Source organism: Phoenix dactylifera, chromosome 1 (genome assembly GCF_051530095.1).
Source record: "Phoenix dactylifera cultivar Ajwa chromosome 1, Ajwa_hap1_PhDact_Kaust_v1.1, whole genome shotgun sequence".
NCBI lineage: Eukaryota > Viridiplantae > Streptophyta > Magnoliopsida > Arecales > Arecaceae > Phoenix > Phoenix dactylifera.
The window spans coordinates 11,499,622-11,515,443 of record NC_143190.1 but is presented as its reverse complement, the minus strand read 5'-3'; the positions used below and the strand labels follow the sequence as shown (position 1 = coordinate 11,515,443).

General features: G+C 37.7%; 2 protein-coding genes across 4 annotated transcripts; both read left to right on the top strand.

The window, feature by feature from the left end:
- Positions 1–267: 267 nt before the first annotated feature.
- Positions 268–1,416, top strand: LOC108511672 (jacalin-related lectin 19-like). Its single transcript, XM_017845361.1, has 2 exons — positions 268–405; positions 1,237–1,416. The coding sequence occupies exons 1-2, from the start codon at positions 268–270 to the stop codon at positions 1,414–1,416; spliced, it is 318 nt and encodes a 105-aa protein (XP_017700850.1).
- A 2,465-nt stretch (positions 1,417–3,881) lies between these two features.
- Positions 3,882–15,423, top strand: LOC103717797 (Mannose-binding lectin superfamily protein). Of its 3 annotated transcripts, none has more exons than XM_088720881.2 (7): positions 3,882–4,162; positions 4,656–4,871; positions 6,879–7,340; positions 10,155–10,397; positions 10,477–10,845; positions 14,591–14,806; positions 14,947–15,423. In XM_088720881.2, the coding sequence occupies exons 3-7, from the start codon at positions 7,020–7,022 to the stop codon at positions 15,244–15,246; spliced, it is 1,449 nt and encodes a 482-aa protein (XP_088577007.1). In that variant the 5' UTR covers positions 3,882–4,162; positions 4,656–4,871; positions 6,879–7,019; the 3' UTR covers positions 15,247–15,423. The 3 variants fall into 3 exon arrangements, with proteins under 3 accessions (XP_088577007.1, XP_038990480.1, XP_038990479.1); XM_039134552.3 differs by having other exon boundaries at positions 3,882–4,261; XM_039134551.3 differs by lacking the exon at positions 3,882–4,162 and adding an exon at positions 4,318–4,554.
- The last annotated feature ends 399 nt before the right edge of the window (positions 15,424–15,822 follow it).

Here is a 15,822-nt window from a genome sequence, read left to right as displayed (position 1 = left end):
GGAGCTGCCGAAGTTATGGTTCAAGCACCTAGTCTTGGTTGGTGTAGTTCTTGCATGTATTCTTTGGGCACAGGCCGACAGAATTGTCTATAATAAGGTTGGCTAAGTTTGGCATAATCAATCATAAATTAATCAAGATAAAATTAGGTAAGGCTAACTAAATTTGGTACAATCAATTACAAATTAATCAAGCTCTTAATCAATTAAATGATTTTAGCAGTCAAGATGGAAAAGTAGAGAGGGACCGGAGGAGGCGGGGAGTGGGACATGGGAACTGCCGCCAACCTGCGGGATATCAGAATTCTTGCCAAGGCCACCATTGATGCTATTCAAATTACGTATGAGAACAACGGGAAGATTGCATGGACTCCCCGGTATGGGGGCAACGGCGGGGACTCCAATGATGTAACTACTGCAACTTTGTCTTCTTCTTCTTCTCTATCCCTGTTTACCATTGGAGAATGTTTTCTCTCTCCCAAAAGCTATAAATTAGGAGTTTTCAGGGAAGCACCAGAGAGATATTGACCCCAAATTAGGAGACCAAAAGCCAAGTTTGCATCCACCCGCCTCCAAATACTTTATTTTTGATGCAAGGAAGGCAGAACTCATCACCCAAGACTTGTACCCAGACTTTCTGGTAAGCAGGCAGAGGCGTGTGATCACCAGGGGGCACATTCTTCTTTGTTAAACGCTGTATGCACCTTCATGGAATCTGTTTTTAGATATTTTTCCAAGAAAAATGGGAAAAGAAGTCAGAACCAATCAACTGTGATTTCATATCGGATTTTAACGAAGTTCCAGGGCTCATAAATAAAAATTTAACACGTGAAAAGCTATGAGATTCCTTTCAACTCTCTTAGAAATTTTATTTGCCCATGCAAACTGATAGCCAATTTCCCTAACAATGTCATTAGAGAACTCCATAGATCCAGATTCCACAATCTCAAGTAGAGTTTAGATAGGAATTTCATAGAACCAGGAACATGAGGAGTAACAAAGTGTTGCAAAATTATGCAACGTATGGATGTGTTTATTTCAAAAAAATCTCACTATGCAATAGCATGGCTGCACTCATTAAGTATATATCTTCCAAAAAAAAAAATGCCAATGTGGTTTTCCATGTAATAATTTGATATAAACGTTTGTGGTAAAATGGCTGGTTCAATGTTAATAATAGAGATGATTAATTTCAATATTCTGAGTTTTATTTTGATTTAATTAATTGATATTTTGTAGGTTACCTTCGAGGAAGGGGAATTCCTTACCTATATATGCGGTTATTATGGTCCCTTCCGGGACATGCCAAACATGATAAGATCACATACTTTCGTCACCAGCACCAATAGGACATATGGACCGTATGGCGAGCAGCAGGGAACCACATTCTCCAATCTCCATTCCACTGGCAGCCGGTAAATTTTTGGGCTTCTTTGGACGCTCACGAAACCTCCTTGATGCAATTGGGGTTTACTTGGGGCCGAGTTAGCTCATATATATCATCTTCATGGGCGGTTTTCGCTTTAATTTGTGAGCAATATCAAATGTATATACGAGGAGTGCTTACCTTTAATGTGTGTCCTGGAATTAGAAGGAGAATATTATGAACTTGTTTGCAGCTTTTGTTGTAAATGCTGATTAATAAAGTCAAAAGGATCATGTTTTGGAAGTGCTGGATCCTAGTTCTCTCAGCTAGGTATATATCAGCTATCAGCTGCCGATTCCCCCCCCCCCCTTCTCTCTCTCTTTTTCAGACACACATCTGTGCTAATACTAAACCCAAAATATGCCATGTCAATACCAGGCTTATCCCAGTGCTACTCTATTATTATGTCGATATTGTACGGTACATAGCCGGTTCGACGTACTAAATGTCGGTATGCCACTCGTATTGTATACCAGCACCGAATCAGTACAAATGCCAGGACTTCACCCCAAAAAACTAGCTCGAAGGAATTTCTTTGGATTTCTTAATTCTGTATAAATATCCAAGATCTCAGCGAATAACCAATGTGGGACTAAATAGACACCGCATGGATTCTCACAAAATCTCCTCATTCAAGCCTTGATATCCTCGTCAATTCAATCTATTCAAATCTAATCACAAGCACCATGATCGACACGTGGTTAGCCTCCATGAATCCGTGTTGTAGTATCTCGTAGTCCACATAGGCTATGGACCTCGTTCGCTTCGATACCATTTGTAACAATTCAGGACTTCGCCCAAAATGGCTAACCGAAATTTTTTTTTTTAGTTCCTCAATTTTGTATAAGTACCCAAAATCTTCTCGTCGAATAATCAATGTGGGATTAAACACATGCCCGCACAGATCCTCACATTTAACAAGATCATTAAATTAAAGAACTTAGGATTTTAGAACCTTACATCCGCATCCATGCACTGCTCTCTTTCTCTCTCTCACGTGCTGGCCTTCATTTTTGTATATCTATGCAGAACCACAAATTTTAAGCTAAAGTTGGATCAATGAGGTTTCGGCCTTTTGGTTAGCATCCCTCTTCTGGAAGCTGTGTCTAATTATAAAATTCCAAGTTCAATCTTGGAAGACGGTGCTCCTACCGTTATTTTCAAAGATATGTAATTTTAGGGAGTCAGAGGAACATGAGAATCATAACAAGAAAACGGGAGTAAATATACAAATTCATGAATCCAAATAATTATTCGTCGAGGCCAACGGCCCGAACCCTGTGAGAATACTAATATTATTTTGGGCGGTCAAATGTAAGTAATAACAGCGGCATCTCATGTTTTGACTTCTAATTGCAATGGAGTTATTGCTTGCAAGTCCCTATTGGATGTTATTATTATATCTAAGTACCTGTCTTCTTTGTATAAAACTCCCAACCCCTTCCAGTCCCTCCTCCATCTCCCCATACTGGCTGGAGAACATTGGGGTTGCCGTCGGTGGCTCCCGGGACGAAGAAGATGTCATCTGAAACATGCCCAAATCAATGCTTCTTATCATCAAGAAATGTCCGGTGATATTTTGAAATCATAGCAGTTGATATATCATGATGATATAATGGTTTATATACTGTTGTAGAATTTTTTTCTTCTTGAGAAGTAAAATAATATTACCTTTATTTGTTTTTCGAATCGAAGCAGCTTGGGTTGGAAATAAAACACAGTCAAATTAGGCTAAAGGCCTGTTTGGATGATTGGGCTGAAACTTCTATAAGATTTGTGGGTTCGTCCAATACAACTAATAAAATCATAGGATTACAAGTTGGGTTAGGAGTAGCTTTGGAGTGTGCCAGTCCGAATCTCATTGAGAGAAGAAAAAAAAAATCTACTCCCAGATAGTTATGAATATAGGCCTAGCCCAGCCTATAATATTATGATTTTGTTGGTTGTACCGGCCTAATTTACAAATCGTCTAGAATTTTCAGTCCAATCATTCAAACTGGTTCTAAATAGAGAAACTCTGGCAAATGTAACGGTTGCTACATTTCTCAAGCGCCCAAGCTAGATATACTTGATTTAGCTTGTAAAGTTCTTGTGACGTGATATCCATCGGCTGGTGAAGGAGTGCAGTACCTTTCAGGCTGTGCATGTCACCGAAAGACGTATAGAGCTGCAAACTAGGTTACTACTTATGCTGCTCGGCACTTCGGAGAGGTCTTCTGAATGCATCAGGAGGTTTCTCCTTCATCTTTAGGCTATTTTCTTACTTATGATTTTATTGACTGTACCTATTTTTGAGTTGGATGTTCAGTTGTTGTACCCAAAAACCAAAAAAAAAAGGAAAGAAAAAGTGTGAATAAGCATGTGCCGGTGGACACTGTATTTAATGGGACGGAAGGCCCAACCGCATCTAATCCCTACCCTTTTTTTTTTTACTACAAAATAACGGCTTTCTTTCTTCCCCCGGCCCCACCCGATTCCCTCCTCCGCCTCTAGCCCCTGTTTCGAGTTTCCGTCTCACACACGGGGCAGCGACGGCCCCCATCCGGACTTCTGCGGCCGCCGGCGCGTCCCCTATGGCCGCCAGAGGGATCCCGGCGGCCCTCGCTCCGGCCCCTTGTGGTTCCAGTCACTGTGAGGGATAGGAGAAGGAGAAGGAGAAGAAGAAAGAGAGGGATTGCTGGCGGTGGCGCCGGCTGGTGGCTTCCATGTTCGAAAGGATTGGAGAAAGGATAGGAAAAGGCACGTTTCTTTAATTTTTGGTGTTTCTCAACTTTGCCGAATTTTCCAGAAAGGTTACTCGCTCGAATTAATACTTCTTAGTGCGCTGGGGAAAGAAAGGTACTTCTTTTAATTTTCATCGTCAATGCAAGAAAAGTAATCTTGAAAAGAGGGTTCTTTTTTTAGTGCGATCTTGCCATAGGTATCGAATTCGATGAGTTTTTCAAATGTTGAGTGCGACTGCGAATAATGTTTTTTTTATTTTATTGTTTGCTCACTAAATTTCTCAAAAACTATCGTCTTGACCGATTGTTATAAAAACCACCCCTGCATTCCATTAGCTACAACTTCTTTGAGCTCAAGAAAAGGTAGGAGTTCGCGAAATCGAGATCGTCCTGTATTGTGTAAAAATGGTAAATTTATATATTTGAAGTAGCTGCAAAGTAGTAGTATAGTTTGAATTCTTTTGTTTGCGGATGAAATTAAGTAATAATAATGTCTGTTGTGTGAATAGAGCTTTTCGAATGGAAATGAGAAGAGCCCCATATTGGTGGGACCATGGGGAGGGGAAGGAGGAAGCCCATGGGATGATGGGGTGTACACGACGATAAGGCAGGTGGTGGTCGTTCATGGAGCTGCAATTGATTCCATACGAATTGAGTATGACAAAAAAGGGAGCTCAGTTTGGTCAGAGAAGCATGGTGGCAATGGTGGTACCAAAACAGACAAGGTAAGTAGAATAATTAAGACTAAATCAATTGGTAGGGGAAATTAGCATACTTGTAAAATTATGAAATTTTTTGACTATGACGACCAATAGATACTCTTCTAAAACGTTTTGAATAAGGAAGCATTTAGGAAATGGGTGCATCGGCAAGTTTCAGGAGAGATTCTGAAGTTGGTGTGCCACCCTGGTGGAAGATATTTGCTACTAAGATGGAGAATACTGAAAACAAATTTTGGTGCTCCTACTGAAAATTCACCTTTATAGAATTAGTTGTCTAGCTGATAAATCTTTCCTTAATACATGATTCACACCTTGTAGGATAAACACAACTCCATTTATTATACATGTAGGTTTTAGTTTCTAAAATCTTGGTTCTAAAGTTCTCTACCAATGCCATGATAGCAAATATAAGATATGCCCTTTATGGGTCTCATTACAACTACAAGCAAAAGTTGTCATACACATTTGTAAAATTGTTATACCAAAGGTTTATATTATTATATATTGTAATGTTCTTGATTCAGAGGTATAGCGATTATCCTCAGATTGCATTAATCTAAGATCCAATTTAATATGGATGATATGAGTATTCATATAAAAGTCTTTTAAGTCTTTATTAAACAAGAGTATTTGAACATGATTCATTTTGTTAAAATGATAAATGCCACATTAAGTCTAGTACTTTTTTTGTTACTTACTTGCTAAGTCAAGAGTTAATCAGATTTTTGAGTTAACCGTCCAAGCCAATTCCTTAGGATTACCAATCCTTTGAAGTTTGAATTATCCTTCATATCAAGCAACATTCTGTACATAACATACAGGCAACATCATATTCTTTTGAATATCGTTTCTTTATGAATTCTAATAATTTTGTTTCTTTTGAGTATTCAAATAATAGAAATAACATCAGTTTCTAAATCCTTTATCACTATTTTAATCCAAGTTCTTTAGCCTCCCCTCTATTGTTACCATTTGACCTGTTTTCAGGACTCCTACTGAGCAATCTCCTACTTACATGGGCGAATCATATTTATTACTATCTCATTTATTGCTTTTATTTTTGCAATCTCATTTTTAACTCTATAATTAACACATCCACCTCAACATCTTCATCTCCAATAACTTTATCGGCATAATAAAGATGGTCTTTTAGTTGTATATTCTGGGAGTGCATTTCCAAACATGAGACTTGATCCTCAACTAAATTTGATTCAAATTAGTCTGCCTTTTGAAGTGCAGATGGTGCAGGAAAGACATGCAACCTCTAGCAACACTTTTATAAAACTAAGAAATGTTCAGAAATAGGTTTCCTAATATGGGAATTATACATTTAGAGTTTCTTTTCTTACCTTTCCTTAGTAGCTACTTACTTGCACTCTCCTTTGGTCATTTTTTTTTCCTTCTCTTCCTTTTAGTGTAAAGGGACTGCCAATGATAAAAGGCCTCTCGTTTTGTGCAAAAATTACTGAAGCATGATTTTTGGTATATTTGCTTGTACACTAGGGTTAAGAGAGTTTTTCTCTTGCATTTTTCAAAAATGCTAATACTAAACTTACATCTTCCATCCTGTGCATGTGCTTCTGCAAATTTCTATAGTTCATAAGGCCATGAAGAGAAACTTAGCTTATGTTTATGGAAATATCTCTACTTTCACGTACTTATCAAATTTAAGTGTCACTAGTTGGTAATCTTCAATTTAGCATATTCTTTGAGCTCTTCAAGATGTGATTAAACATGAAATCCGTTTCCATCTGACCATAGTGAAAGCTGATGAGCTTGTTCACTAATAAGATTCAGAGGAAGATTGGAAGACAACAATCCCTGCAATGATGCTAAGAAATGAGCAAATTAGAAGCATACCTAAGCAGTATAAAAATCCGTAATCTGTTTTTTTATGAGTCAACCACCTAGGGTACAAACTAAAATTCTACTCCATGATATGCTAGCCTGGTGGAATGCAGCCACTAAAGATCTCTAGCTAACCGTGTAATAATGTTCCATGACTCACAGGTAAAGCTTGACCATCCACATGAAATCCTCACTTCAGTAAGCGGTTACTTTGGATCACTCTCAAGTGGGAGCCCCCTTATAAGATCACTGACATTCGAGAGCAATCAAGCGAAGTATGGACCTTTTGGCTTTGAACAGGGAATGCGCTTCTCATTCCCAATGAGTGGTGGCAAGATTGTTGGTTTTCATGGACGTTCAGGCTGGTATCTTGACTCCATTGGATTTTATTTGAAACAACTGCGAAGTTCAAATCCGTCAAAAGCTTTGGTTCCATCACAAAGTCTAACTCCAAACTGGAATGGAAGATATGGTTATAATGCTGTGGACGGAACCATTAGTAAAGGATATGACATAGTACTAGCAGTCAGAGAAAGGGGGGACGACTACATGATTCTATCCAACAATTATACGAGGGAAGGGTCACTCACTCAGGGATTCAGAGATGTCGAGCTGAAAAATAGGGTATGTGATTACAGACCTGATGATACATACTGCTATAACATAATATCAACTAAGTTGGCATAAACATTATATGAGTACAAAAGCATGTATGACCCTTACTATATGTATATGTGCTTGTAATCCTGATATATTGCTGCTTTTTGAGCTTTACAATTTTACTGTTACATGCTTAAGTCTGCACTCCTAGCTGCCATGGAAGCTCTTTAGATTGCAAAGCCAATCCACATCTATAAGTGTCATTGATTAGATGTGGATGAACGAAAATATCTAATAAAAATTAGGACCTGTGAGTTATTGTAGGACGCAATTCAGGTGGCTGGATGAGGCCTTTGGCCAACTTACTCTCAACAACATAGATAACATAATTTTTAACACAAAACCTTACTCGAACAATAGAAGAAAATTTGACTTGTACCAATTTGCACATGATTGAGCCAGAACAAAGTTAAATCACCTCATGATGATTTTATATATGATCTAGGGGAAATCCTTGAGCCTAGGATGAATCCAATCAACCTAGAAAAAAGGGAGAGGGTGGGGAGGGAAAATGATGGTAGAGAAAAGGAAGGAACGAACTTCATTTAGTTTTCATAAACTTGATCATTCTCCTTTGTGTAGGACTAAATTGACCAGATTAATATAAATGACTGATTTAGTCAAAATTAATCCAAACCCTTAAAGCAAAGATATAAATTAAAAAATTTACAAAAAAAGATATTCATATTGCTGATTCTGCTTTATTCCTTCCAGGCCAAGTCAGCTTGGTCAATATGAGTTTGTTTGGTCCATCTGACACATTTAAGTGCCTCCAATTAAGGCACCTCAAAATTATATATAGTTTAGCTAAAGCAAAAGCTTATTTCTCAAGTTATGCCACAGAAAATCTATGGCTTTAATTAAATCTAAAATCAAATTAAATTTTATTCTAAGTCAAATGCTCATTTAATCCCAAGCTACTAAACTTAATCCAGATTGGGTAGCTTTATTTCTAATTATTGATGTTCATGACCTTCAAAATTGATTTTAAACAAACTTATGCTAAATGCATCGATCAATGAAAAAATATTTTCAGCCCTTTGTCATACCAAATACATTGAACTGTTAATTATAGGCAAGGATCAGAACCAAGCAAGCCAACAGACAAGGTAACCTTAGTATTGTAGTCTTAAAGCATACGTATTTATACTATACATAACATAACATGGGGTGGCCCAAAATTGTTAGAAATTAGAACAGTTGTTATGAGTTATATATTTTGTAGATATTCCAACATCTGTTCTACTATAGTCACACTGGTCATGCAAAACGTGTTGGATTGCACAGCATTTAGAACATGGTGGAAGATCTCCCGTGTGCATACCACCTCCTTTCCAATCCTCTGATTCCTTTGCTACACTTTTGTGTCAACAACCATGTGCCCAGCTATTAAATAAACTAATCAAGTCATCCTGAATTTGCAAGACAATAGCCATATAGATTAATAAAACCAACCCAAAGAATCCAGTTGTTTAATGTAATGAACCATGGGAAGAAAATATAGCTAATTGGATTGATTGAGTTGTTCAGTACAGATAGGTTTCCTTTTACTCCTTACCTTGTTTCTCTGATGATATTGCAAGGTATGCATCTTGGCTTGTCACTATTTATAGCATTCATCTTGCCCAACAGCCGCATAACTGATGAGGACATTCAAAAGATCTATGCAGCATTCACTCAAGAATGATTCAGGCAGAAATGTCATGTTGATGGAATCATTTTAACCATGCAAGAGTTTTTCATCCACTTTAGGGACTCTGAAAAGATAGGGTTCATCCTTTGGCATTGGTATTTGAATTGCCAAAAAGCTTCCTCTGATTTTCAATCAACCTTTTCAGTTATCCAGGTTATTGTTTTCTCAAGGTAGTACTTTCTAAACACAAAATGCTCTAGGCTTGAACAGAAAACATTTACTCTTGGAATCGATTGAAATCCCATAGTTCATTTTTTTAAGTCTTGGCAGAAATTTAAATTTCTCCCAAAGGAAGCGTTCAATTGCTTGAGCTAGTGAAGATATTTTCTTTATCTGTTTGGATTATATTTCTCATAAAAATAATTTTTCTTTATAAAAATCCCTTATCCATCCAACATTTTGTATTTCTCGTGTTTGTTTATAAATATAAGGCAACTAGTGTATGTTTTGTAGTTCTTATCTTAATATGCCCAATATGGAATATCTCTCTGCTGTTTATGAATCAGAAGTGTTTTTAAAACTCAGTTCAATGGCAACCAGGTGATGTGCCTTATTATTAGGAATAGTTAGATTGTTTTAGTTCTGCATGGATGGAGTCCACTGCAATATAGTATAGGAAATCTCATGTGGTGGTAAAATTATGTCCCTGCTTTCATTCCAATGCGGTCTCCATTATCAAATTCCAGTCTGACTGTCCATGAACAATGTCTTCCTAGACTTTAAACTATTTTCAGCTATAGCTCATATTCCTCCTGTCAACAGCCAAGTCATCTTCATGGATGCTCTTCTAGCACAATCATGTCAGCAGATGCAGGTCCCTGATAGGTCTCATGAAACAAAAACGGCACTTAACAATGAACAACAAAAATTTAAGAGCAAAAATAATGGCATAATTCACGGCTTTTATAAATGAAGCAACCAATATTCTAACTTCTACGTGGAATAAGATAGATCCAGCTGATATTTTATAGAACAATTCCAATGGTAGCAAATGTAATGATGTCGTGTGACTACCAAACCTTTTTTCTTGATATAAATTAAATTTAATATATATATATATAAAGTAATGAACTTCACTCTTGCAGGCCGTATCCTTTCCTAGCTATACTGCAGAGAGAGGATCCTCATTCCCAGGAGGTCCTATATCATATGGTCCCTGGGGTGGAAGTGGTGGAACCATATTTGATGATGGTATACATACAGGAGTTAGACAGATCAATATATCACGTAATGCAGGAATTACTTCAATTAAGGTTCTTTATGATAAAAATGGGCGGTCAGTATGGGGAAACAAGCACGGGGGAAGTGGAGGCATTAGAACTGACAAGGTTGGTTGAAAGCTTTTAGGAGTAGATGTTTTTTTAAACTAATTAGATTGGGAATTAACTTTATCACTTTTTTTTGCAGATAGTATTTGATTTTCCATTTGAGATTTTGACCTATATAACTGGTTACTTTGGAACTGCAATGTTTATGGGACCAACTGCGATAAAATCACTCACATTTCACACGACGAAGAGGAAGTATGGACCATTTGGAGATGAGCAAGGTATGTTCTTCTCTTCTGGCTTGGCAGATGCAATGGTTGTAGGATTTCATGGTAGAAGTGGATGGTACATAGACAGCATTGGAGTTCATGTCCTTGAAGGAAAGGTGTCATTACCCCAAAATGCAGCTTCTGATTCAAAAACTGGAAATGATATGGAAATCAGTGAGCTGAATAATCCTCGATGGTCTAATAAACTAGCCCCTGCAACAAGGGGAATTGGAGAAGAGGTAAGCAGTCTCTGAAATCTTTATTATCACTCAACCTTGAAATATGTTGATTGTTTACTTATGTCTTAGGAGGCTCAAAGTAGACTTATGAGGTTCATTTTATACTATTTTAGAAGTAAAATTTTTGATAACCATTTGATAACCTGGTGTTTGGAAAGGTAGAATAAACATATCACTAATGGTTTGTGATGGTTAAATTCAATAAGCTTATATTCTGTGGTTACAATGATATTGTAATTCAAGTTGTTGTTTCATGCTTGTTCATTACATAAGCAACATACGCATAATTGTATGAGGCTTTTAATTCAAGAAAACGAAAATGTTGGACGCTGGCACCTCTTATTAAAACTCACTGTACCAAAATTCGCCATACCGGTACCGGACCCCGTACCGATGCCGCACTAGATAGGCGTACTGAGTGTCAGTACGGTATGATACGTGGTACGCCTGGCATACCGGTATTAGTACCCACCGGTACCAGTACGATACGCCTGGTACCGACCGGTACTGACCGGTACAGCATACCATGCGCTGTATATTCCGGCACATATCAATTTATATGCTAATATATGTTAGCACATGCTTGTGTGCTATGCGCTTAATCACGAGCAGACTGACATCCTAAATGGTTGAATGAACTGAGGGTTTCTACATCTAATGAACCATTGGAACTCTTTTATCCTTTTAATGAATTGTACAGTCATAAATAATCTTCATAGTATTTCTTATGTTTTATGATGTGTTATCTTCATCATGTTGGTGGCAAAACCTTTAAATACACATGCATATATATCTAGACCAATGGTTGACGAGATCCTATGTTGCATTTAACATTTTATTCAACTCTGTCATGGTGTAAGAGCTTAGATTGTCTTTGCCCTGGAACCTCACGAGATGCTGGACAGCTGCATGAGATCGACACATATGCTTTTCATTGGCATCATGCCATTTTGGGGGATTGCCTTATTCTAGCAACTCACTATTGACAGCCAAAACCTCTACCACAATTCATCTAAATCAGTTGCATTAAAATGTCCTTCAAGGTGTGCTAGGAAAATGCTAGATATTTCAAAGGCATTGTATATTGGGAGGTTTAATTGATTCTTCTGGAACATTTCTCTCTTATTGTTTTATTTTGTTATTTCTTCTTCCTTGCTTATTGGTTTCCAATTAGGTTTCGTTTGTCACTTTCTTCCCCTTTCAGGCTATGATCTGATGGATCATGCTTTGATCCATAAAGCTGATTGTCATATAAATGTGTTAGGGTTTTGTCAGCTAAGGTGAAGGTTCCTTGTATTCATTTCCAAAAAATCTTTATGCTTTAGAACCCCTAAGCCTGAGACCAAGTGGTTTATAAACATCATTTTCGAAGGGAAGAGGTTTATAAATATCAATAGAGTAATTATTCACTTTCACAGAGAGAACTTTGAACTTAAAGTTGGATATGAGTTCTTGTTTCCATGATGGAGATGAATTACAGTAAAATCTTCATGCAAAGAGATATCAAAGAAGAAAGAAGCCTATGTGACGTTTCGAATTTAATGTGACACTTTTGTGGTTAATTCATGCCATTCCTCTTGGGATGTACTATTGAAAGAATTGATGCAGCTAAAGATATTCAGAATAGTAACTGACAGGTGTTTGTAGTGACCTGCTGGGAATAGGCAGGAGCTTTGTTCAGAATTGGGGGTTGACGGCATATGAGAAATAATTAAGGTTGGAAAAGGGGGAGATCAGCGGTTGGAGATGACTTGGGGCTCACTGGTTCATTGGATCGGCAAATGGGTATTGAGGAAGATGGGGATCAGGCGATCTTGGCAGAATGATTAGGGAAAGGGACATTAGGGAAAGGAACTCATTCTCATGATTCTAGACAGAATGATTATTAGTTGATTTGTTATGTAAGGTTTTGTAACCCAGAAAATGCCTTGTCTCTTCTGCCTTGTTCTCAGTCAATGAAAGGAGCAAAGGGAAAGAATAGGTAAGATCAAATAGAATCTAAGGGATGAATTAGGGGAGTTGTATGATCTGTTTGGATTTCTCATGGCTTTGCTTTTGGCTCATTAGTTTTTATATCATTTTGTGTCTGTGTATATAAATTTATACAAAAAAGGGAATCATTCAATAACAATTAATCAGCTCAACATTGAAAAGGAGTCAATGTACCCTCTACAATTTTGTGTTTAGTGTAGAATGGAATCATTCACTAACAATTAATCAGCTTAAGATTGATAAGGAGTCATGTACCCTCTTTTTATTTTCTGTTTAGTGTATCAGATTTGCTCTGTATGTTTCCCCTTCACATTAAAGGGTACCCAGAGCCTCTTAAGTTTTCTTTATTTGCCAATGCAGCTTGTAAATCATTTGCTATTTTCTTCAAGATATGGCATTCACAATTCTGAACATAGGGAAGGGGTTATTTTCCATGACGTAGCTTCTGTCAAAAAAAGAATGATTTTTCTCTTCGCATATGTTTCATATAATTCATTCATGCACTTGCAACAACTCAGGAAAGACAGTTCTGTTTACTTGAGTCTTCTTCTGATATTTCACTCTTCCTTAAAGCTAAAACTCTTTCACTTCATTAATCAGTTATTTTTGTCAAGGGATAGTTTATTTGATTCCTATTGTTAAAGGGAGGTCTCAAAACCACTGTAGTACATTAGGCGCCAACTAGGTCAATTAGTAAAGTCACTGGTAGTTGGGCACCAGTAACTTGGGTTCTAGCCCTATATATGACTTCAATTAATTACCTTAATCAGTTGGGTAGGGGCTGAAACTGTTTTTCTTGTTTATAAACCAGGAAGTAAAAGAAAAAAAAAACTGTTGTACATATTGATATACTTTTGATTAGGGTCAGCAGAATCGTCCTGAACCAGGCGGTTCCGGCTGTTTCAAGCTGCCCCAACAGCTGACCGGCACGGTTCCAGCAGCGGAAACAAAATCCGTTGTTGGAGGGGGAGAAGGAAAAGAAAAGAGAGAAAAAGAGAGAGCGAACGGGGAAGCGAGGGAGAAGGAGAGGAAGGAAGAGAGAGGGAGGCGGAGGCCGGCGAGCCGTGCAGAGGATGCTCCTTTGGGCTCCAAGGTCGAAAAACAAGGTGGATCCCCTATTTCATTCGAAATAGGGGTCCGGCTATTTTTTTTTTTTATTGTGCCATGTTTAAGTGAAGTCGGCAAATTTCTTTCCGACTTCACTTAAACATCACAAAATAAAAAAGAGGAGGTCGGACCCCTGTTTCGAATGAAATCGGGCACTCGCTCTGTTTTTTCAACTGCAGAAGTTTCCTCCGCCTCCTGCCTGGGTCGTCGTCAGCCTTCGACCCCGGCCTCCCTCCCTCTCTCTCTCTCTTTTCCTCTCTCCCTCATCTCTGCTATGTCATGTACGAGCCCGGCCCGGCATGGCACGGGCCCGTATCGTTTGATATACTTCCATACAGAATGAAAATGAATAGGAATAACTTTTTATTTTCCTTATACAAAGAATAAACTTATTATTATTAGATAGTTTTTTTCCATCCATCTTTCCCTTCTCTTGTATTATGATGTGAATGATTGGTGTGGCAGATTAACTTCTAGGACTTGCATCTTTGATTGGAAGTAGCAAATCTAGTGTAGTAGCGTCTATAAGTCAAACAAATCAAGTCTATTCTCCTTTTTCATATAAAAAGTTAAAAAACCTGGTTTCAGAAAATCGAAATGTAATGCTGAAGATCTAAAATTTTTTTCTGATTACGATCTCTTTCAGGTTACATATGGTGTTACAAAAGAGCCAGTTCCAATTGGACCAGGACCCTGGGGTGGAGATGGAGGTAAACCATGGGATGATGGAGTTTACTCTGGAATCAAACAGTTATATATCACATGGGGAGAAGTCATAAACTCCATACAGATAGAGTATGATCGGAGCGGGCAGTCTGTTTGGTCTACAAGACATGGTGGTAGTGGAGAGACCACTCACAGGGTAATGTGCAGAACCCTTAGCTATGAGAAATGGGGAAAAAAGAGAAAAAAGGGCACATTTATTAATATTTTGCACACAAACGTGCACAACTGTAGACAGTTTTTCTTGCAAAAAAGAACTCATTTTGGTTATTATTGCAGATCAAATTTGACTACCCCCATGAGGTTCTGAATTGCGTGAGTGGATACTACGCCACCATTAACCGAGATGAGAGGCCAACAGTCATAAAATCACTTACATTCTGCACAACTAGGGGAAAGTATGGACCGTTTGGGGAGGAGGTAGGAACCCATTTCACGTCTGCTACTACAAAAGGGAAGGTGGTTGGATTCCATGGTAGGAGCGCGCTGTATTTGGATGCTATTGGGGTCCATATGCAACATTGGTTGGGTGAGAAGTCATCTGCTACCAAGTCCTTGCTTTCTAAGTATTTCTTTTAAAATGATGATGCTTAGCCTTTGTATATCACCTATAGTGTTGAACATGTACTAATCCTATAATCCCAATTACCAGTACCTAATGTATGAGATGAAGTTTTCGGTGCTAAGCTATTGTATCCATAACTGGCATGTCAAGGAGTTTCTGCATTGATGCTCAACATGTTGAGTTTTATCCTATGTGAAGTTGTTGGATGCTACAGTGTTTTGTTATTCTACTTTCAGAAGTTCACTATTTTTCTTTTAACTAAAACCTACGATAATAGAATTTATACCTTTTTTTCTTAGTATATTTGTTTTAAGCTAGGAGCTTATGCAGGTAAAGATGTCACTTGGCAAAGTCACCAGTACGGCTTTCGTGAACAAATTAGCATGCTATATGTTGAGCCTTTGATTAAACATTTGATTATTATAATTTCAATAACTGGACATTTGAATTGAAGATATACATTTTGGTCATGCTCTACTTAGTAAAAGATTGATAAAAATAAAAATAAAAATCTAGAAGTTTGTAATGTACGGTTTAAATGATATAAAAAATAGATAAACTTTTTAGTGGCATATTGGATGTTTTGTTTT